The sequence below is a fragment of the Zosterops lateralis genome (assembly GCF_965231275.1).
Source record: "Zosterops lateralis genome assembly, chromosome: 14".
Classification (NCBI taxonomy): Eukaryota; Metazoa; Chordata; class Aves; order Passeriformes; family Zosteropidae; genus Zosterops; species Zosterops lateralis.
In genome coordinates, this window is record NC_139774.1 from 10,993,190 (window position 1) to 11,017,279 (window position 24,090).

General features: G+C 38.0%; 1 protein-coding gene across 3 annotated transcripts; it reads right to left on the minus strand.

Moving 5' to 3' along the window:
- Positions 1-198: 198 nt before the first annotated feature.
- Positions 199-24,074, minus strand: MAPK9 (mitogen-activated protein kinase 9). Of its 3 annotated transcripts, none has more exons than XM_083871960.1 (12): positions 23,987-24,074; positions 20,025-20,199; positions 16,049-16,178; positions 14,825-14,883; positions 13,780-13,918; positions 13,393-13,558; positions 12,059-12,130; positions 8,096-8,278; positions 7,458-7,582; positions 6,869-6,932; positions 5,304-5,375; positions 199-4,571 (listed from the first exon to the last, which is right to left on the minus strand). In XM_083871960.1, exons 2-12 carry the CDS (start codon positions 20,144-20,146, stop codon positions 4,429-4,431), a joined length of 1,275 nt encoding a protein of 424 aa, XP_083728086.1. In that variant the 5' UTR covers positions 20,147-20,199; positions 23,987-24,074; the 3' UTR covers positions 199-4,428. The 3 variants fall into 3 exon arrangements, with proteins under 3 accessions (XP_083728086.1, XP_083728088.1, XP_083728087.1); XM_083871961.1 differs by having other exon boundaries at positions 4,441-4,576; XM_083871962.1 differs by lacking the exons at positions 14,825-14,883; positions 16,049-16,178; positions 20,025-20,199; positions 23,987-24,074 and adding an exon at positions 14,352-14,807.
- Positions 24,075-24,090: the final 16 nt, after the last annotated feature.

A 24,090-nucleotide genomic window follows, 5' to 3' on the forward strand; every position in this document is an offset into this window, starting at 1 on the left:
TTTCCTCCAAAGCTAATGTGAGAAAAGATGGTTTACTTAAAACATGATTTTAGCTCCAGACATCATTTGAGCATGCAGAGCGGGCAAAAACCAAAACTGATTTGACAATTTGTGTAAGAAGCTTTTAGAACATCACTCATGTAAAAGACAATCTAAAATATGTAAAATAATGATCCATAATACATTTTTTTTCATATTTCATATTTCAACACATTAAAAAAAATAATTCAAGACACTCTGGAAAAGCAAAGAAATCACTAGATTCATTATAGAACTCAAGTCCAAATTCTGCACCTGGATGCAGGTGTCCCTGAATCAAAACCAGTTTCGAGCAGGAATGACACAACACACATCCCAGGAAAGAATCTGGCTCCCAGTATATGGTCTCACTATGTTTAGCATCAAGCCCTGCTGGAATCCATATGACACGGGTAGAACCTGCAGGCAAATGCAGTTCAGCATTTCCCCAAACACTCTGTGCTGCTGCAAGACTGAACCCACGTTCCCCAGCGACCACAAAGGTTTGTCTGCACCTGGAGCTGTGACCTCCCAGCTCACTCCCAGATGGAGGGTGGCCCCTGTGACAACACAAGGTTCCTCCACCCCGTCCTTGGAGACTCTGTATGTCAGCTGTGTTTGGAATAGCTAAATCCAGCTTCATTCATAAAATTATCATTTTAAGGAAAGCGATTTAGCATTTAAGGTCCTTCCTTTAAGAAAGAAAAATTAAACATATGGAATTGCTTTTTTTTTTTTTTTTTAATTAATTTGGAATAAACACATATGCTCTGTTAGGATGTAAAAAAAGATAAAACCTCAAGAGCCCTCTGGTTCCTAACAGCTTTTGAAACTCTCCAACCAACTAGTTAATTTCTAGTCAAGGTTGAGTTTTTCATTATTTTGACAAGAAAATGCAAGCCCTTGCTGGAAACATTACAAAACTTCAAAGGCTGTTTGCAAACTGTAGTTTCCAGTCCTAAGACTAGTTTAGTTTGTATGATCCATGCAGACAAAGCCTTAATTTTGACATTCGTTTCTCATCTTTTTCCATAAAGACCTAGACTTGTCATATCACAGTATTTCCTCAAAGTACACATACAGGCTGCTTACCCAGATTGCAAAATACCAAGCTTCTCTTTCTAAGGCTTTTTTGAGGAAAAATGATATGAGCACAGATGAAATGAACTATTTAAAACATACTCCATTTCTGCAATGCCATTCAGCTACTCAGTGTTCAGATGTTTAACAAGTTTCTGGTAAAGTATCTATTGACAGCCAAAGATCCCTTTCTTTTTCAGGTGAGCAGTTAAGATTACAGATTGTATCTATGTTGACCACCATTTATTTTAGTCATAGTTCATAAATTGTCTATTTATGCTGCAGTAGTGTTAACACTATACAAAGTCTCTCAAAAGAAAGTAACATTCATGTTTACAAAACTGAGCTGTTTTCTTAATATATATGTTCACACACACATATTCTTTATCTTTAAATACACATAAATATTTAGAAATGCCAAAGTGCAAAAAAGAAAGGTCAATTGCATCACTTTACATACATAACTTTAGTATTAGGAATAAAAGTCATTATATTGCACACCAAACTCTCTTAATTTTTAAACCCCAGTCAAGTTACATTGGATTTTGTTTTCCATCAGCGAGGAGGTTCTCGTGGCATTGAGAATCATGTCACAAACCTGGCAGTGAATTTCCCCTGCAGTCAGGAGCAGTGATATGGGGAGAGGCTGCATGCAGGGCATGGAGGGCCTACATGAGCACACTGGGATGGCCTGGGAAGTGCAGCATGCACCTGGCAGGGTTTGGTGGGTATTGTCTGCAGAGGTGTCCTCTGGAGATCCATATGCATTTGAACTAAGGTTTTGAATTAAACTGGAGTCAAAATCCACAATATTCACAAACATTTCATGCATGCTCTGAAGGTAATTCAATGTATGCCACAGCAAGAAGACCGCAAAAAAATTAGGGTATGAGACAGCTTTTCCTACAAGATTTACAAATAAACTCGTTTAATCTCAAGGTTGGGGTTTCTTTTCTTATTCCAAGAGTATATGTTCAAGCTAACAGTATGTACTAGGAGGAGGTCAGATATCAGCTCAAGTCATGAAGACAGAACAGTTTTGTTAAAAACATTAAAAGACAATTTGAATCACAAAAAAATTTAGGTTAGAATAGACTTGGAAGTCATCTGGTCCGACCCTCCATTCTGCTGAGCAGCCCAAGTTCAATAGAAAAAATTAAACTCTGTGAATATTCAAATCACATGGGGAAGAAGAAATAAATCTTAAGTCTTCTAAAGCAGAAACTGTTAAAATGAATATAGCACAGTGCAACTTCAGCTGAAAAATTTAAAAGTCTTGAAAAATGAAATTCAGCAGATGACTTCCATAATGAATCACTAATTGTTCCTTGTGAATAGGTGTCTTCAGCTATTTTAACTTATACGAATAACATGGACTAAAAAAAGCAAAAGAACACAAAGTGTACTGTTCTGCTATACGGTAAATAGGTATTTTTAAATGTTTTTCCAGTGACAAGAATCCACTAAAAATATTTCACATATACTGTCAGTATCCAAAGATAAAAGTAAGTTATCCTTTGGTTGAAAACCAAACAATAAGAAAAAACACAAGCCCCAAATATCTTGCAATTCAATTAAACAGAATTTAAAAAATCAGAGATGCCAGAATACAATTCAAGGTAACATGAACTATTTTGTTAATTTTTTTTAATCTTCTGGGACACTAAAATCTTGATATTTTTACCACAGCAAATTAAGCTATTAAAAAGGGGCAAAATTTTAATATAAAAGCAACGTTTGCATAAGAAGAAAGTGCTGCTTTTTGAATTATAAGGTCTGAAACAATGGACAATTGTGTTTTACAAGAGAAGTATGTCAGTAATGCAGTGGCTGTCTGGGCCAGTATATTTTACAGGTTCTATTTATATATTCAAGACCAGAGTATCTGATCAACAGCTAAATATAGTGCCTTTAAGAAAGTGGTGGTTTACCTCATCTTTTACATGTCTATTACTCTTGCAGTTCTCTAGTTCAGTCACACACATGCACACATGAGATCCTTTAGCAAAATTTCACACCTGTGCACTCCAAAGTGAATGTGCACGAAGTCACAAGTGTGTGTTATAAAGCAATTTAAGCCCTACTCTACTGCAAATGCATTTTCTAATTCAACAGATTATGCAATGTAACAGGTAATTTTGTATTATCTGATTCGGAAAACTGTATTGATAAATCTGTATGGAAACAGCAAATAACCTCCTCCACTTGTCTGACACTGCATTTAGAAAATTTGTGTTAAACATGTTTTACTTTTTACTACAAATGGAGAGACTTTCCTAAGGTGAGAGTAAACTCTGTTAACTACATGCTTAATTTACAAGTGACTCAGAACTACTGTACTTTTATTTCTTTAATTACTCACTAGATAGAATGGACCCATTAAAAAAATGGAAAATATTTATGCAGCTTTTTGAGGCTGCAAGTATCTCCAAGTCATCTCTCCTTTTATCAGAGTTTGTAGTGAATGAAAAGCATCAAACTTATTTTTCTGTTCGTGTTTGTTAAAGGATGAGTATCACAAGATAGGAAATACAGAACATTTTAGCACATTCTCCTCTTCTAAACAGGCACTGCTTTACAGAAAAGTCACTCATCCTTCCTCAAAATTTATTTAAGCCACTGTATCTTCCATCTGCATTAAAAAGACTGAAAAAGTTGGAGACACTCAGGTGAAATACAAAGTAATGGATTTATGCTTTAAAACACACATTTATCTCTTCTACAAGAAGAGAGAATTGCTGAAAAGTGAAGATAGAAAGGGTCTGATTGAAAAAAAAAAAGAAGTACTATGTAGAAGAAAAACTGCCCTTTAAACATAGTACTGAGAGCGTTCCACATGTGAGCTCACACTTACACACAACACTCTGGTCATTAAATAAAGCAAACTGCCACAGTCACATTGTAAAACAAACTTCATAGGGACTATACATTCAAAAAACCTACTAATGAGCAATACTGTACTAAAATGTAAACAACCACTGTGTCACAGAAGATTGCCAGCTGGAACTGGAGATTGAGGAACCCACTTAAGAGGAGTTTATTGGCTAAAAGTCTATTGTAACTGCTCACCTGAAATAGGCTGAAACAAAGAAAAGCCTATATTAGTGTCTAAATTTAATTTTTTTTTGTTCTTTAGACATTGATTTGCTTCCATTCTACAACATTAAGCAGGCAATTTCATAACAACTGAGTAAAAAAAACAACAGGCATTACTTTAGCAGAACATGCAGAACATGGAGTTTTTCTACTTGGTTCCATTAACTCACAAGCAATTCAGGCCCAATGGAAACAAGAGCTCTTTTCCAAAGTCAAGTCTGCAATCGTGGCTGATCATCGACATCCTTCGAGGGGTCCTGTCAAGGCATCCAGGCTGCTGTCTGTGTCTGAGGCCAATGTTTGCTCTGTTGACATGGATGAAATGTCATTGATAGATGATGACTGGGAAGGACTGGTGTTGCTATTCACTGCTGCATCTGTGCTAAGAAAACCAAACATAATAAAATCTGAGGCAAGACAATATTGCAGTCACAAATAACCGTGCTTCTGGGCTGTGAGCAGCACTTTCCCCACAGAAATCCTTAGAAAATCAATGAATTAATAAAAAAGGAGAAAAGTAAGCACTAAGGACCCTAGCACTCAAAAGCCAAGGTGACCTTTTAAGAGACTTTTATTTTTCTCCCTCTCTGTGGAGGAAAGGAAGATAAAACTAACAACGCATAGTGTGAATAGTGACTTGAGTGTCAAGAAATCCAACAGGTATAGTTAATAAAGGACAGTACAATATTCTGATTACTGAGCTGTGAGAACAGCAGCAAACACATGGATTCCATCACAGGCACAAATAGCACTGTTAAGTATCCTAATGCTGTTTAACCCCGAGGAAAAGGGTTCATGCTGACCCTCAGAACAGCACTCAGCACAGAGTTATCTGAGCACCAGGTGAGGTAACTGGTGCTGATAATTTCATTTGATGACTGAGCCCTTTGGGGACAAGGCAGGTCAGGGTGTGGGACACACAAGACCAGTGAACTTTTTCTACAAGTTCAGAACAACTAAAAAAAAAACAGAGCACATGGATCTCAAAAGGCAAAGGAGTCTCAAGAGTCCCAGACAATAAAAGCTTTGCCTACCTGGACTATTGAGCAGATTTCTTCATTCACAGCACTACGTGTGACAGTTACAGAACTACTGAAACAATGACTAACCTGAGGGCTGATCTTTTACCACACCATTCTTGCTCCTTTCTTCCCAATCCATAACTTCTTTGTATATTAATTCTTAGGAAAGAACAGTGGGACAAAAGAAAAAAAGAGACACAAAAAGCACTGTAAGATCACAGAGGATTTGTATACAATCCACATTTGTATCAAGGTACAAGGAAATGGTTAAAAGGTCAGTCTGGAAGAAGACCTGTAGAGGTATTTACTTGCCCTCTTTCCAGCCCTACAACAATGATAAGAGAACTATACAAATCTCCTCAAGCATCACAGAAAAACTGTACCAAAATGAACATATCACATAAATAGCATAGCTGTCCACTTAAAAGTAACAAATATCCCACTCCAAAATGTTATGTATACCTACAATGCACTAATATTAACTAAAAAAAAAAATCAGATTTGGATTCAAAATTTGATTTTATGTAAACTTCCCTAGAAATTTTATTTTGATAACAAAATTATACACAATATTTATTCTTGAAGAACCATCTCCATGGGTGTATTGAGGAAAGTCTGGATATTTTGAAAAAGGTTAAACAGTTAAAACATTGTATGAAAACCCTCATTTAATAATCAAGGACAACTTAGGATACAGTCATCCGAATAACACCCTGAAAAATCCAGAACTGTAACTTAAATCACAGAAGCTTGTATGTACCTATAGTCTTAATGCAACTTAGATAACAATATCTAAATACATTAAGGACTCTTCAATTCTGACTAACAATGTTTACAAATGCATTCAATTACATTTAGCAGATCCATTTTACTTTTCCACCTTGCAGTAATCAAAGATGATTTGAAACCTACCTATTTGTGCAGGCATGCCCTAAGGATAATATATGTATAGATCAGCAGAATCAATATCTGAAATTTATAAAGCTGTTTTACAAAAGCAAGCAGCTTTCAAACTAGTCATAAAAGATGTCTATTACCCCTGGTCTTGTGATAGAAGATGTTAAAATTTTAACTGCCTCACCATTCAATGGTTTTGACTAAAACTATAAGGTGGAATTGATTTTAATACCACATTGCTGTTTATTCTTTTGTTTAAGTCAACAGTTAAATCTATTTGGTCAATAAATAAGCAATGAGATTAGAGGAAAAAAACTATACCAAAGGACTCTCCTGCTATTTAAGATTTCTAGAACAAATGAACTAGTAAATATTGTTAAGAGATATGGCTTAAATAATGCACACTGAGAAGAGGAATATTTCTTTTTCAGAGAACTCTCTATCAAGGAAAAAAGCTATAGAGATTACAAGCACTTAAGAACAAAAAGGGAAGGAAAAAAAGAAAACTGCAGCATTTTGTTGAACAGACTTCAAATGTTCCATGTGTATATGAGCATTCACACACCTAGGTATGTATTCACTCCACACACAACATGATTCCATGATTTCACTGATTTCTTTTTCTGTTGCCTCAGGCAGTACTGCTTATTTGGAATAGTGGTTCCAGTCTGTTACACAATCCAGCACACGCTGCAGACACTCATTAATAACACAAGATACTACCATAAGTGTAATTTGTCATGCTCACTTCTTACCTTTCCATTCTTCAATTGCATGTTCTCTTTCTTCCAATTGTGCATCATAGATTTGAGGTGGAGGCTACAAAGAAAAGTAAAGTCTATAGTGCCTACTACATCTGGTTAACACACCCAATCTTAAATAAAAAAAATCTAAAAATTACAACTTTTTTTAGCATTTTTTACCTTTATTGTTGGCAGTTTATTCCCTATACCTCAAAGACACATTCATTTTACAACTCTAGAATCTGCTTTTAAGTCCTGCCTCACACTGAAAGGCTGTTTAGAAGCATCAACCAAAATTAAATTCATTGTAAGGCTTTACAGGGCCTTAGACACCAAGTCTCTGTTTCAAAAAGCCCAGGATTGCCACCAAACAGGCACCTCTTCCAGTGAGTAAAATAAAATACTAACAACCACTTTCAAAATTACATCAACTTCCCACCAGCAGCTGTCCTTCAGGTGACTCTGCCCCTAATGCTCATCTGAAGGTTTCCTGTGTGACACGTTAGCCAATGAGTTCAAAGCATGCTCTTGACTAAAATTAAAGGTATTTTTAAAGTTATTAAATTGGAATCTTAAAAATTTATTTTAATTGCAAACTTACAGCTTCTGCTTCAGCTGGATCATACCAGACAGTAATATAAGGATGACGTAAGGCTTCATCTACAGAAATTCTCTTGTCTGGATCTACTACAAGCATTTTTGACAATAAATCTCTAGCTTGGCTGGCTAGAAAGTAAAGGTGAAAAGAACACACATGTAAAAGAGCTGTAGAGTTTAATGTCTGACTCAGGAAATAAATACTGGGAACAAAGGACATGCAATGCAAAATTTCACTTCTGCTCTACAGAATATAATAAGGTGGACTGTTGGTTTTGGGTTTATTTTCTTAGTAATTATCTAAAGATAAAGTATAAGCCACAATGAGCTGTATGCACTTAGAAAAAGATAATCAGCAATAATATCAATAAAAAGCATTACTTTTGGAGAACCTTAAGTGACAGACATTATTCAATGATTAAAATGAAGAGAATTAAAACAGAATCGTGGAACAGGGGAAGAGTACGTATTTAGTAACTACTACTACAATCTGAGAACCTCTCATAAATGAAAGAAATAGAAGGTATGCAGCTTTTAATGTTGACATCTACTGCAATAAATATTTTTATTAGGCTTTTGGTGTTCTGCAGACATTTTAAATTAACATCATAGGAAAAAAGAGAGAAAAAAAAATTGCCTTACTTTTTAACTTGTCACGATCAGATTCTGATGGAAATATCCAGTCTGGGAAGAGCTCTTCAAACTTAATACCAGGATATTTTGGCCTGTTTTCTACATAATTCCTCACAGTAGGCTGTAGTTTCTTCATGAAGTCTGCTGATGGTGTTCCTAATTGTTCAATAACTTTATTCCATTGATCAATATCTGCAGCATATCTTTAGGAAAATCAGCTGAAGAATTTGAAGTCTGCGCTCTACAAAAACACCGCTTGCAAAATCTGAGAAGTTAACAGACACTTGAACAGAGGACACAAAGATGAACTGCACTGTAGCATCAGCAGTATTCTGAGCTGCCATGCAAAAAGCTACACTGACACAAAAATAAGACTCAGATTTTGTGTTCTGAAGGACAGGCTGGAAGTGCTGCACAATGCATTATGCTTAAGTATCTTTTTCTAATTATAATACTTTTCTAGAATCCAAAAAGAAGTTTTATTTAGCAGTTGTATCCATAGCAAAACAACTCTAAGGTCAGAAAAGAAAGGCTGCTGTGGAATCTTCTGAAGTGCAATGTAACATCAGGAACACTGAAGATTCTTGATAGTAGAGAAAATACACATAAACTCCTAAAGCATAAATGCATCCCATCCAAAGTAAGGAACTTTGTACCTGTCTCCTAAGGAAATCAAACTTTGAGTTGGAGCATTTTGCAGGGGTGTAGTTGGATGCTTGGGGGCTTTTTTGGTCGGTGTTTGGGTGGGGTTGGTTGGGTCTTTTTCAACTTCAGAAAAGGTCCAGAGGAGTTCTGAACAGGAAATCCATACTCCAGAAGGTTATATCAATCATGGTAATGCAGATAACTCTGTTCTTATAATTCAAAATTTAAACATTTTATAAGATTAGTATTAACAAGTCACAAATTGAAATTGGGCCTCATGTTTCTTCAGGATTGTCCCTTCTCCCTCTCTCAAGTGAGGGCATTTTCCCCATGGTGACTCTTGTTACAGAGATATCAGAGCCTGCTCTGAACCAGCCCAGCTGGGGAAACAAAGCTCATTTATTACACTCAGGAGACACTGCATTAATATTCCTGATATTTAAGTCAACTTGGATCTACACTTTTCAATTTTTCCTGATAAAAGAATGTGCAATTCCAGCAGAACCTATCCATTGACCTTGCCAACATCCATAGCTAAATTCACCATCCAGCACATCAACCTATCCATTCTCATAGACAGACTATGCAACTAAACAACAAATATGCTGTACTTTGAATTAAGATTTATTTATAAAACACTGAGGTGCTTCTATTTCAGCTAGTGTGTCAAAAATACAATTATGAATATATGTATAGTCACTGCTCCATGCTAAGACTTTAGACTTCTGATACAAAGATTGAAAATTTTATTTGCTTATTGAATGCATTCCAATGGAAAAGCTACATTAAAATCAAAATTAAGAACTGAGTATTGTTAACAGTCATGCTAAAACAAAGCACAGACAGAGGGAAAATTAACATACATCAGGAAATTTTGTTCCTAGCTGAGAAACTGATTTGAGATCTCCACCAATCTAGGTTCAAGAAGATGCTTTTCCTTTGAGTAACAGCAGCCTGGTTAGTCAGATAATCAAATTAGAGTCCAGTTTATTGAGGCCTCAGAAGACTGCAGGGAAGGGCAGAAAATGACCCACCCCACTTTAGAGGTAAAAATGGGCAAAAAACAATATCTCAGTTTTGAAGTGCTTTATGGATGGTAAAAGTTGAAAAAAAAAATTCTCAGTATAGGATGGACTTAAAATAAGCCTCTTATCAGAAACCCAAGTGGGATTTCAGTATAAAGCAGGCAGAGTAAGCTCTGTGATTGACCTGGCAGCCTTGGCACAAAGCCACTCTCCTCATTCTAGAGACTTCAGGGTCAGAAGGAACCAGGCATTTAATCCATGCCAAGTCTATTTGCCTTTTGGGACTCTGGAGGTTGAAAACAGAGTCCTTATTACAATCACAACCAAGCACGACTTTTCCCAAGAAAGCACAAATACTCCTTGTGCCTTTTGCACTGGTCAGGCAGTTTCCTTCTCCGTTATGGGCAGAAAGAACATCAAAAACATGCAGCTGCTGCCAAGTTTTTCCTCTATTTCACCTTAGGTGTCTACATTCCCTGGATTTTCTCCATTCCTCATTTTCAACAGCAACTGGCAGTAACTCAGGCCTCCCCAGCACAGTCAGGAGCAGGTTCTGTGCATCCATCACCTTGGCAACACAGAGCATCTCATTCCACCCAGAGCACTGCTGCAAGTATCCCAGAAATTCCCATCTACCCTTGGGGTAAATACAAATTCTTGAGTCTAAGAGCAGGTTTTCCTGAAGACAGTCAAAGGCAAGTATTGGGCAATATGCTGAACTTGGCTCCCTCCTCTAAATGCCCAAATGGTAAGACATTTTAAAATTTAACTTTTAAAAAAGCAACCAAACAAACCCCAAACACAATCAAGAAAAGGAAAGCTTTATGGCCATGCACAGCAGCACTGCCCATAAACCACCCTGCCAAGACAATCCTGCAGCTGAAGGTGACAACCTGACCCACACAGTGATCACTCAGGAAAAGCCCCAACAACACAAACAGTTGTCAGTATCTCACATTGAAGAGAACTGAAACTCTTAAGAGAGGCAAAAATCCCTGTAAGCACAGCTATGCACTTCCCTATCAGGGGAGGAGACTCCTTGAAACATAGACTGGTGGAGCTTCAGTGGCCCTGAGAGAATCACAAATGTGATTCAACAAGTATGAACAAAATTTCCTTCATTTATTCATGAATAAATCAAAATAGCCCATGCTAACAACATGCAGGTGAAAGACACATAACATCCATGAAGAATTGTGTTAGGTTGGTCTGAAGGCTTCAAAAGGTAAAATAATAAATATAGAAAGGAAGAAAGGTAAAAAAAAAGAGACTTAATATTTAATCATTTTACTACTAAATAATGTATGATCAACTGTTGAAGATTAGTGTCATGAAATTTAGCATTAAAATTGGAAATCCTCCTCTATAAGATACACAGGCATCTGTGAACAGGCCCCTGATGTTTTAGTGGTGGTTGCTCCTTGCTGTGAGCAAAAATATTATACTGACATCAAAAACTTGGAGCACAATTATGAGGACAGGCTGCCCAGAGAAGCTGTGGCTGCCCCATCCCTGGAAGGGTTCAAGGCCAGGTTGGATGGGGTTTGAAACAACCTGGGATAGTGGAAGGTGTCCCTGCCCTTGGCAGGGGGTTGGAATGAGATGGTTTTTAAGGCCCCTTCCAACCCAAACCGTTCTGTGATTATGGTTCTATGAAATCTTGGTCAAAAATTTTGGAGGGAGAAATGGAAGAATAACAATCTTATAGAAAAAGTAAGTCCAAAATCAAATTTTCATAAAATGGAAAAAAAAAAAAAGAATCTCCAGGAAGTTTTTATTTTTATGTTAAATAATAATAATAATAATAAAAGGTCTCATGCAGTGTGCTTGCCATTAGGTCACCTTTGCCCAGCAAGCGCTAATAAACAAGAAAAAAAATCTGATTAAAACTCAAAAAAATTGTGCAATAAAAAAAATAGTTTACTGTTCAAACAAATAATAAGCAAAGTCCATGCATAGTTAAGAAGTAACTTTGTAGGCTTTTGCTTAAAACACTTACCTACAAAGGACAAGAGTAAAAAACATTTTTTTTTCTATTTTTCAAACCTAGCAGTATCTGTCTTTTATGCTACAAAAGGTCATAACACATTTGATTCAATCACTATAAATTACATGAAATGTACTCTACTAAGAAAATAAAATTAAGAGCTCAACAATTTGGTTAATGACACTAATTTCAAAGAGTACAGTGGATCTAGTAAAACATATTATTGAAAATATTGTTTATGCTTTTATACAGATCTAAATAATTGTGTTTCTGTTGGAAGTGGAATGTGATTCAAGGTTGACTAGGGAAGGATACGATCAGTGCCTTGGAATATCACACAACCTTTCACCAATTCTCCCATGATGCACCCAACTGACCAGATATCAACTGAAAATAAAAGTGAAATGATCAAATTATGAAGTATCATGAACAAATGTGAGGAAAACAAACAAAACCATCTGCATCTACAGTAAAACACAACGATGTGGAAAACCAAACTGCTCACATGAATTTTCAATCATATCAACACCAACTGATTGTTCCTGAATTTGGTACTTTGTAAAACAGAGTCAGTGTTTACACTTGTGAAGTGACCATGAAGAAGGATACAATCTCTTCCTGGGAACAGGACTTTATGGAGGACCATTTCTGCCATAATGCACCCAACAGACCAGATATCCACTATCATATGTTAGGTGCAACAAGGACAAAAGATTAAAGAGATTTTTTTTAAATACCACAATTATTTACTTGAAAGCTCACACTGTATTCCCACAGTCCTGTAGATAATTAATTTTTGTCCCAACCAGAACAATCTCTGCTCAAGTTCTGATCCACATCAGCACTTGCTGTACAACAATCTGCCTTCTGCACTAAATAAAGTGTTTTTATCATTATCAAGGGCCCAGCAAGGTCCCACAAGTCCCTTGTTTTACATAGCCAGAATTAGAGATATACAAAACCATGGCATCCACAAGCCTTTGTGACAAAGCAAAGAGCATACAAGTCTAGTGCTAGTAAAAATCAGCAGGTAAAACCCCCAATAATGCAAGGACAATTTCCTTGGCAGCAATTTTGTTGGCTGATTGTTCAATATATTACAGCTGTGTTGTTTTTAATAATATAACTCCCAGCCTCTTTGAGCTAGGCAGACTTAAGAGAATATAAGACATGGATTATGGTAGGGATCTGCAGCATATTTTAATAATCAGAGAGGCAAAAGGGGACACACTGTCAAAAGAAGATGTTTCAGAATAAAATTACAGTGATTAAAGGGTTTATTATTTATATACTGATCTTTTGGTTTAGGTTTTTGTTAATACCAATCAGCATCAGTGTCTCAACAGTTTTTCTGAGAATAAAAAACATGGCCAAAAAGATAATAGGCGAATATATGACAAGATAAAACTATAGCAGGGTAGAGCGAGCAGTTACTGTTAAATGGAGAAAAGCACACAGATCAGAAGATTATTATAGTCTCAACCAAAAAATTACACTGTAATAATTTTCATTTCCAATACCATGATTAGAATACTTTAACAACGAATTTGACAGGGAAAATAGCCCTCCCTCTTTTTTTTTTACGTAGTTATGTTCCAAGAGAGACATACTTTAGAGAGAAGATTTAAAGCATTACTCCAGGAACTTACCATTCTCTTTATATCCCATTCCCAGGATAACCTCTGGTGCTCTGTAATACCGTGTTACTACATAGGGAGTCATCATGAAGTTAGTACATGCTGTTCTTGCCAGTCCAAAATCAAGGATTTTTAGCGTGCAATCTGATTTTACTACTATGTTGCTGGGTTTCAAATCCTAACAAGAAATTACTTCAGTTAAGGAGGGATTAACATGAAGAATAATACCCACACCCCCCCCTCCCCTCCACAATCAGGATAAACCAAAAATTCACTTTACTAATAACTGCATTTTCCTGCCCTGGTGTATGTGCTTATTTATACAACCCCCTCCCTTCCTCCCTGTTTCATAAAAACTGTGTTCACAAAGAGTATTGTTAATGATCTACTACTACCTACTCTGTGGATGATACCAGCTGAGTGGAGATGCTTGATCCCACATAGCATTTGGTAGAGAAGATAAGACATTCTTTCATGATCCAATTCCATATGAATAACCTGGCACAAATTTGCATCCATCAGCTCCATAACCAAATATCTAAAGCACAAAAAATAAAGCATTAAGAAAACTCAAATCTTACTTTTCATATGAGGTTTAAGCTTTGCATAAGAGATATTTAAGAAGAATCACCTCCCTTGCTAAATGTCAAAAAGCCAATGATAAACCCATGCACAATCACAGTTATAAAGTAAAATTATTTATTCAGAAATTCCTACTATTAAAAGTTAAATGTTTAATATTCCATCAGAAAATATTAAAATTCCACTGGTTTTATAAATAGTAATCAAGAGAATAATTCTATCTTTATGCATCATGAAAAACTAAGACTGAGTGAAGTTGATGTAGAGATTGCAGATATTGCAACATAAATGCTCTTTCATTGTATTTTACTCTAAAAAAATAAGAAAATTAGGATAATCACAGTGAAAACTAATAATCATAAAATAATTTTCAGTTGTCATCTACTTACCCTCTTCAGACACAAACACTCCCTCATTTACCCAAGCAGCCTATTCACAAACCACAACAGCACATTGACAGGAACCCAGGGACATCCCACCACTCAAATGGCCATGAATCCTTTCTAGAACAACTGATAATGCTTGAATAAAAAAGAAATATATTCAGTTCTGAATGGAGGCCAAAATATTGTTATGCTGATGTGACTGGTACAGTAAAAAACTGCTCTCACATTATCCACACTGAGTTATTATTCTGAGGTGATCCATGGAGGTGAAGGACCATGCTCACAAACCAGATGCACGTACAAGAAAAGTATGGCAAACTAATGAATAAAAGGTAAATATCCCTTTTTTTCTGTCTACTTCAGCTTTTAGCTACTCTTGAAAGTAGCAAAGCATGAAGTCTGTAGGATCCTGGAAATACATCTCTATGGCTTAGGCCAGTATTTGTCAGAGAAAATGAAAAAAATCTAGTACTTACACATCCTGAAATTCTTCTAGTGACTTCTGTGGTGTAAATACATTTAATAAACTAATAATCTAGAAAATAAAAACAAACATTAGAAGAAACTTCTGCTTTAATTCACACAAAACTCCACTACTGCAGAAGTTACTATGCAAAATAAAGTGCACACTGTTACTATATACACAATCTGAATGTTACTTGGCTGCACTTAATTCACATATGCTGAAAAACTGCCAATTCAGAAATAGTTCCAAACTGCAGCTTGTGTGCCAAGGGAACTAAGACAGAACAAAATAACTTGCTTTTTTTTAAAGTTATATGACACCTTCTAGCTCCCTCTCCAATGTCTGAAATACATCCCATTTTCCCCCATAAATAATAATCTCTTATTTTAAATCACATGCTGTGCAAGGAATTTTAACCAAGGCTGTCCAACAGCACATGCACAGAGGTGCCCCACGCCATCCCATTAAACTTAGATTATGATGCACTATTTCCAGAACTGCTAAAATTGCTGTACTGCCATCTTTAATAACCACCTTGCTTTTATTCTGCTACATCTGGGCCTCACCAAAAGCTTACTTAAAAAGCAACCCTGTAAGGCTAATTGACTGCAGGAAGTTTGAGATGACTGCACAACTTCAATGACCAGGAATGTTTCTAGTTCATGTTAGCACCAGCACACAGCAGTCACATAAACCTGATATTCTTGTATTTGAACAATGAGTTACTGACATCAAGGCTGACTTTAGAGAGTTTAAAGATTTCAAAATTCACAAGTATTGTCCCTAGCATTTCACTTTTGTAGGCAGTGCTGCAGCCCTGAAAACCCCACCAGTTAAACACTGTGTTTAATACCAATCTTGCCTAAGCTCAGAAGATTTAAATGCAGTGAGGTTACAATGGTCAAACCCACAAACCATCCCAGGGCCAAACAGGCTTTTGCTGCACATGGTTTAAAAAGGGAAAATACAACAGAGCAAGGCTTGATCTCTAACACTGCCACTGATGGCAGCCCTGTACCAACAACACAGAAAAACCTTCTCCCCTTGGCACCTCAGACCCCAAGGAGCTCACCCAAAACTGAGCCATACACTGTGGAGAACTGCACTGTCCACAGCAAATCCTTCCAGCCTGTCACTATTTCCATTCCTATGGTTACTAACAGCAAGTGAGAGAACAAATGCTGAGCTTTTTTGATAACTCAGAGTAAGGAGAGGAACACAAAGGCCGACTCACATTTTTGTGATTGACGCACTTTAAAAGAACGAGCTCTCTGTAGGCCCTCTTGGCGTGGGTTTGGTTCTGAAAGGGACGACTCAGCTTCTTCACAGCAACATTGATTCCCAGCACTGTATCAAACGCAGCACTACAAGTGTTCAAAGACAAACAAGTTGAAGTCTGTTTGAGGGAGAGCAGGGGGTAAAAGGGAGGCAGAAGTGAGGAAGAAATCAAGATTTAAGACAAAGTATATCTACTAACCTCTGTTGGTACTACACCTAATTTTAATTCAGAAAAGAAACGTCCTTTAAAAACTACACAACCTTTAAGAAATACAAGTAAGTCAAACAGAAGCACTGACATTCATCAAAGGTCTTCCTGCTCTCCTTTTTGTCTTTACACTGAAACTGCTGACTCAAGACTCACAGTCAAAATTGCAAGATCTAAAAATATTTCAGGCTTGTTTAAAATCAAGAAGCATTGCAGCTGCCTAATCTGTATATTTGGTATATTTTTTGGACACTTTTGCTGACTGACAAGCATTTAGTATTTGCAGCAGAAATTTCTCTGCTAAAGGAGAGTCACAATGATGTCTCCATGATCCATTCTGCAGGGATCAATATTCTCCTTTACATGGATAGTTTGCAATGATAAGAAAATGTAGTGCCTAGCAGAAAATTACATTCATCTGCTTCTGGGCAGAAAAAAATGCACTGAATTGAGAAATAAGGAAAACTCAGACTGAAGGGAGGAATACAGGAGTTTAAAAGTGACCATGACCCTCAAATCTACCCTGTTTTCCACTTCTGTTTGTTCCTGCCCTCTGCAGTTTGAGGTCAAAGTTTAAACTTGCTTTAATAGCTGTAAGAATCTAAAGCTAAAGTATCTGTATAAACAAAATAAGACTAAAGTGGCAATACTCTTCATTAGTTACACAGACTATTTGGCAAAATACATGTGAATTCCTAGCACATGCTACTCAGGAGTTCCAGTCTTTAAACAGTTTCAGTTTTAAATAAGGATTCCCACATTACCCCATTTCCATTTAACGTTACTTTCATAGGGTAGGAAAGAATTCTCATTCACATTTTTTCCAAGCACATATAAGCTCTTTGTGAGCTCCTTTCCTCTCTCATCAAGTTATATGTGACACCAGACTTAAAAGGGCCATCGCACTACAATAGTCTAACAGAAAGTACAGCTTCCCTGTGAGAACAACAACACTCAAATTATATCAAGTTTCCCAGCATAAAGTCACTGTTTTCCCTCCTGGCAAAAAGCAACACCACCACAAGGCAGGGCTCACCCAGGAGATGTGTTTTCTTGGGACATGCCTCCAATTTGAACCAACGTGCCACTTACACTAAAGACTTGCTGGCATTTATTTCAGCTTAGTTCTGTGAAATGCACAAGTCATTACTGAATGTTACCATCAGTCTCTGATTTAAAGCCTTTATGCCTGTGCAAAAGGAAACACAGAGTAGGAGGGAAGCAACTGGCCAGACAGTTGGAGAAATTATTTTCCTTCTAAACACAAAAGCACTGATATTTCAGTATTCACCCAAAAGATGTTACATGTAAATTAATTTTTATATGTTAATGCCTTTAGTGTTTAATGACTTCCATATGTTAATGACTATACCTGTGAATTAGTATCAAACTAGTAACCAACAGAGTTCTGCATGAATTAGCTGTAAATCACAGGGCAGCAGCAGATAGAGGAATAATTTTAGGGGAAGTCCCTCTGTGATCTGACAAATCATATGTATGACAAACCTCAGTCTAAGCACATATGAAGAACTCCACCTCTTATTTTGGAGATTGACTAGAAAATTTAGGAAATCAAGGACAAGAAAGGAAAAAAAAGAGATATCAGGAAATTAACAACAAAAGTTATTTTGATTCAGTCCAGAACAGATTACCAGACTTCAGCTGTATTAACACTTAGGAACAAAGAAGTGCAGTAAGTTAAATATGTGTGTTTTGTACATAAAATACAAAAGGTATATCCAGTTTCTCTCCTGGCCTGTGTTCAGAGCTAGAAATATCCTCTACAGGACAACTGAGTTACTTTTTCATCTTCTTCGAGTTCTCATTTACCATTTTTCCTAAGTATGCATTTTTAAAACAACTTATTTTCCTACATTTCAATATCAAAGATAAAAGTACATGGAGCAATACCAACGGACTTTCCCATAAATCATGAGAAAAAAGTGCAAACTTAGACCTCTCCTTGCTTAAGTGACAAAGGTGGTATTAAAAATTTCTCATAGAAGAAATGAAATCCAGACAGAAAACCCCAGAAAATTTTTTCCTATTTTTTATATTAAACATGGGATGATAAAAAAAAAGTCCCATCTGTGTGTTACCTAATGACTTGACAATTTTTTTCAGCCAAACATAGCAGGATAGCACTCATCTTACACTGAGTTTTCTACATTTTACTTCCTAGTTCTTTGTATCCTCCGCTTGCCTAAAGATTTGAGGAGAAACTAAGATGTTGCTCCTTGTTCGACTTGAGCTATTTCACAGGAAGATGAAAATTTATGCAATGTTTCACTCTGTTGTTCCATAAGTCAAGTAGATTCAAAACAAGTCAATAAATCAAATCATTTCTTCTTTCTCCCAACATGTTGACCTTAACACTACCTACACTTCATTCTCAATTAGAGATCCAGTCAGATTAATTTGGTTTAAAAATGCTCTGCTTCTAATGAAAGGAGAAGCACTTTCAAGCAGCCTGAATTCCTGCACACCATCTAAACCAACTCTGAGAGCACTGACACCTGGAAAATGTCAGTACTATATTAAATCTTTCCCAAATCCTAATGACCAAGATCCAGGACCTCCCTCATCACTCAACCCACTGAAGAAGAATGAAATATGGTGTTTTCATTTGATTGTTTGTCACCTATCATCAGGGCAAAAGGAGTAGCTAAAAAAATGTAAAATAAAGGCATGATCTCACAGAAATGCACTCTTTCCCTCCTTGTATAACTGATTGTGGTTATGGAAAGGCCAAGAAGACATGGGCAGGTGCTGTTAGTTAAGGAGCTGTTCACAGTACATGAGTCATCACACTTATTCTGCAGATTTTAGAGACGAACACAAACTGCAGGCTGGATTCAGAGCACGAACAGCCCACCATGTGTTGTGATGAAGTTAATATCACAGAGTTCCTGAGTACATCTGTTTGCTCCCCTGTTTATGGAATGAAAACCCACATCAATAAACATTTCTGCTGTTACCAAGTAAGTTTTGCCCAACAAAATAGGGGCTGGCACTAAGCTGTGCAGAATGGATTGCTGCAGTCTGAAAAACATTTGAAAGTGTTTACCTTTAGCTGGCCCAGAGGTGTGGTGCCATACAAGAGACTAAGGTTCAGGATCAGCCTAAGGACTCCCATGTCCTGGGCCAGTGGAGGCTGGACACAAAGCTGGGGTGACACACCAAGGGAGAGCCGGCCAGCCCAGCCCCTCACACAGCATCCCTTTCTGGTTAATCCATGGAGTGACAATGACACTGATTTGCCTCATCCTGCCAGTTAATGGCAAGGCACTGCTTTGATGGCTCCTAGAAATGGACAGGAGTGATTGGGAATAAAAGAGGGGGAAGAAAGGGGGCCATGATGAAGAAACGAGTAAAACCCAGAATCTCTCACCATTGTCATACCTTACACTGCAATATCACAACTACAAGGGCAATGGGAGAACTAGAAACAGAAATAAAGTGGTTAATGAGAAAGGAAGAAATCTGTTGACCATTCTAATTTATGCAATTATCCAAATACTAATTTTCCCTAAAAACACAACAAAAAATAGGTTTGCACATGAACTATAGCAAGCAATTGGTTTAGAATTTATTTAGTCCATAACCCTGCAACAAGAGAATTTATCATCAGTGTTTTATGTTCTGGTATCTCTACCACAAATACATGCAAACTTTGCTTTATATTTATTGCTTTTCATATTTAAATAAATTATTTTTTACTCACCAAACAATGCCCTGTGCCCCTGATCCTATGGGCTTCAATTGCTGGTAACGTTTTAGCACAGTGAATGTTGAATCTGCAACTTGAACACTGTAAAACTGACTATCACATTTACTGTCAGTCATGGTGTAGTGTCATGTGGTTTTCTCTCTCAGGGACCTGGCAAAGTTTTCAAGATCTTAAAGAAAAAGAAAGAAAACAAGTGTTCAATATCTCACTAATTTCAGGCAGACAAGATGGGAAATATTATACATATTTTAATACGTATGAATTTTTCAACAGCACACCATTAAACAAACATTCTTTCAGTTTTGTGCATTACCACTGCTAATGAAAAATGCTTGCAGACAGACAGCAATTACAGCTTTCACAGCTTTAAGGGAATGCACGTTCCTACTCCAATCCCTCAAACAAAAAGCATCTAAGTAAACAACTCTAAAAACAAAACCACGTAAACACAACTCTCTACTCCTTGAAAGCTACTCCATAACTTAGAACTATTGCTATGTGCTAGGACTGTACTAATTTCTGTATTACAGAAAAAATATATCAAAAATTATGTTATTCAAACAGAGAACACAGAAAAAAGTGATGATGGACATCCATGGAGGCCATGGGCAAAAGGAACAGGGTTTTAATAAAAGACTTGATTAAAACAGCAAAACAAGTTTAAAACAAAACTGCCCCCAAATCCCTGTGGCTGCTGCAATTTCTCCAACACCCCCTTCAGCCTTGTTCAGCAGGAAATTTCAAGGATGGCTCTACCTTCTCACCTCTGCCAGGCAACCCTTCCCTGATCCAGACCTACGGTAACACACTCTCCTTCCCATTTTACACACACCACAACACCCTACACTATCTCAGTGTCCTTGTAGTACTACAGATGAAGACTTTTGTGCTACAGTGTAGAAGAGACTTTCCTCCCACAATAGAGAGTAAGTTAAATTCATCTGTCAAGAATGAATTAGAGGTAAGTAATTATATCAGAGAAGCACAGTAATGGACTCAACCTCTTTAGCTCTGAAGTGCTACAGTAACGAGAGCACAGACCAACAGTTTTCCTGGGTGTCCATCCCTCTTCCAAACCTTACAAGAAAATTACCTCAGTAATTACTGAAGAACTCTCTAACAAATTCTCCCCTTTATAATTTTGCATTCACTATGACAGATAGTGCCATTAGAGCCCTGAGTGATTTGCACAGCCAAATCACTTGAAACTTGTTCCTTAAAACAGGAAATGCAAGCAGCCCCTTCCCCCGGAGCAGCTGTGCTCTGTGCTGTCTGCTTTGGTAACAGAAAGAACAGCTCGTCTCTCTCTCCACTGGCCCCATCGAATATCTGTGAGCCAATGCAAAACAGGAAAGCCTCAAGAGCAACCCAGACACCCACCCTAGAAGGGCACAAAGCCACACAAAGAACTTTTGGTTGCTTCAAGAATTAGAATTTGTATTTCTCTCTTCCTCGGTGCACGTAGGAGGGAGCAACACCTTTTTCATGTTTTATGTCAGCAGACAAACTCAAGGAATATGCAGTAAAATAGGTGGAAGACCTCCAAGCCCTAGTAAAGAGTTTAAACCAAACTGTAATAGTGTTAAGAGATTCTCGAGAAATATTTTGAGTCCCTTTTACCTTCTAGTTTCTCAAAATCTATGCAGCATTTTAAGAGGCAGACATTCAACTGGGTCATCTCCAGCAGCAATTTAGACAGTCAATTTACTTCCCATTTCCTCTTAGAAGCTTTAGAAAAAAAAAATGTGGGCTACCAACTTTCTGCCTCTGTCACAGGCAGAAGAAAGGAAACATTATCTCCTACACAATAATATTAGAGGCAGTCAGATGCAGTGCCACAGCCAGCCAGCACTAACATGAGACCAAAGGATGCCTCAAGGGCAGCTCCCAGACTTTCCTGGTACATCCCACTCTTCTTTGCAACCCTTTTCAAAGCTATGAACTCTGAGGAACCAAGTGTTTTGATGAACAGTTCCTGAGCAGCTGTGGTGTTTTCACTGAATCTTCCATATTGTAAGAAAGGAAGGTCAAGATCCTCCCTCTGCAAGGACTTAGAGACAAAAAAAAAAAAAAAAAAAAACAAACAAACAAAAAAAAAAATTGTGCAGATTTTGCATAAACTGGGTATCAAGTTACAAGATATCAACTTGTTAGCTACACAAAAACTAAGCTGGACCTCTTCAGTAGTTAATGAAACACTTTTCTGCAACAGGGATAAAGAAATACAGGAATAGGAAATTATCCTGATGCTGAAAAACCTCTCCCTTTAAGAACCATTATCTGCACAAAATCATCTTTCAAAAATCACTTGGAGATGAGGATAAGCTCTTTAGAAAAGCCCTGAAGAGAGAAATGGGGTATCAGAACACACAAGTTTTATGTATTTCAACACATTTGCAAATCTCTGTGAAAAGCACCTCTCCATGAGTCCTGACTTTCATCCAGGCTTCAAGTTGCTTGTATGCATCAGGACATACATTACTTCACACATACACATAAAAGTAAAACTAAGGATTACAGCTGTTCACAGGACTTCAGACAATCCATTCTGGGGGCAAGAGCCCCCAAATAAAAATAGATTTTCTGTTGTGCAAGTAAGAAGTATAACTGTCAAGTAAGTTTCTTAGTACTTACCTGTTATTCTCCTACTAGAAAAATAACCAACACACCAAACCTGCCAGTAGTAGGTTTATACACAATTCCAGCAAGAAATCTTTAGAAGCTGAAAGCAACTGCACTATAGAATACATCCTGCACTAAACAGTCGCTTCCCTAAAATACATTTATTAAAATGGCAACTTATTATTAACCAGATCTGTTCTCTGGATATCTTCAAGTCAAAAGCTTATGAAGCAGACTGGGAACACATTCCCAGGGTTGTTTTGGTTACAGAAATACTATTACTGACAACGAAACACAAGAACAACATGAAGCTTGGATTGAATTTTAAGCCTTTAGCTAAAATTCTACTGCTGACAATATTAGCAGTGAATGTGTATATATACAAACACACGTATTTATGAAAACATATGGGAATTCCGTGCAGAAAATCTCCCCCTATTCTCTTATTCACCTTTGCAAAAGCACTTCTAATTCAGGTGTGCCCTTTTAAGGGCTATCATCCAATAGTGTCAAGGGGTTTTTTTTTATTCTTTACAGCAGTATTTATCAAAACATAATATTCCAACTACAAAATCATAGTGAGTTACCTCACTTCTCATAACCTTTAAAACGAAAGTGTAACAAAGCACTAGCTGAGTAATGCCGAAGGATTACAGCAGTTTGGAAGTAGCTTGCAACGGGAAACTCTTGGAAAGTAGTCCTTTTTCTTTAAGCCACCCACATTACTACTGCCCAAAGGAAGCTTTCACCACTACCTGTTATAGTATCATTCAGCTGTTACACACAGACGCAAACACTGAAAGGATCTCAGAACTCTGCCAGGGCAAGCTGGTGTAAAGAGAGAGAAAGTCGAAACATGCATGTGCTGTAAGCAATTTCGCTGTTTATGCAGGAACCGAGCAAAAAGAGCCTTCTCACAGCTTTCCTAAAACTTCTGCTAAGAACTCGCTCCGGCTGCAGAGCCCGGGCTGGCGGCGGCGCTCGGTGCTGCTCCGGCCCGGGACGGGGCTCTGGGGGAGCCGAGCCGGGCCGGCCGCACACGGGCAGCGGCGGAGGCGGCACGGAGCGAGAGCGGAGCAGGACGAGCAGAGGCGGCTGCCCCGGGGCCAGCGCTGCGGCACGGGCAGGGCGGGGGGCTCGGCCCGAGGAGGAAGGGCCCGGCCCTGCCGCTCCCCCGCGTCCCTCCGCCGGGCCGGGCCCGGGCAGCGGCCCGCGGGGCGCCCCGGCTCTGCCCGCGCCGCGGGACAAGCCGAAAACTCCGTCCGGCTCAGGACTCGTCCCGCCCCGGCTCCGGCCCCGCGGGCCCAGCACGCCCCTCGCGGCCGCCCCCTCACCTGGGTCGGACGCGGCGGGACCGGCCGCGGCCGCCGCCTCCCGCTGCCCCAGCCACAATGGCCTCCCGGTGCTCCGCACGGCCCGCCCCTGACTGACAGCCGCC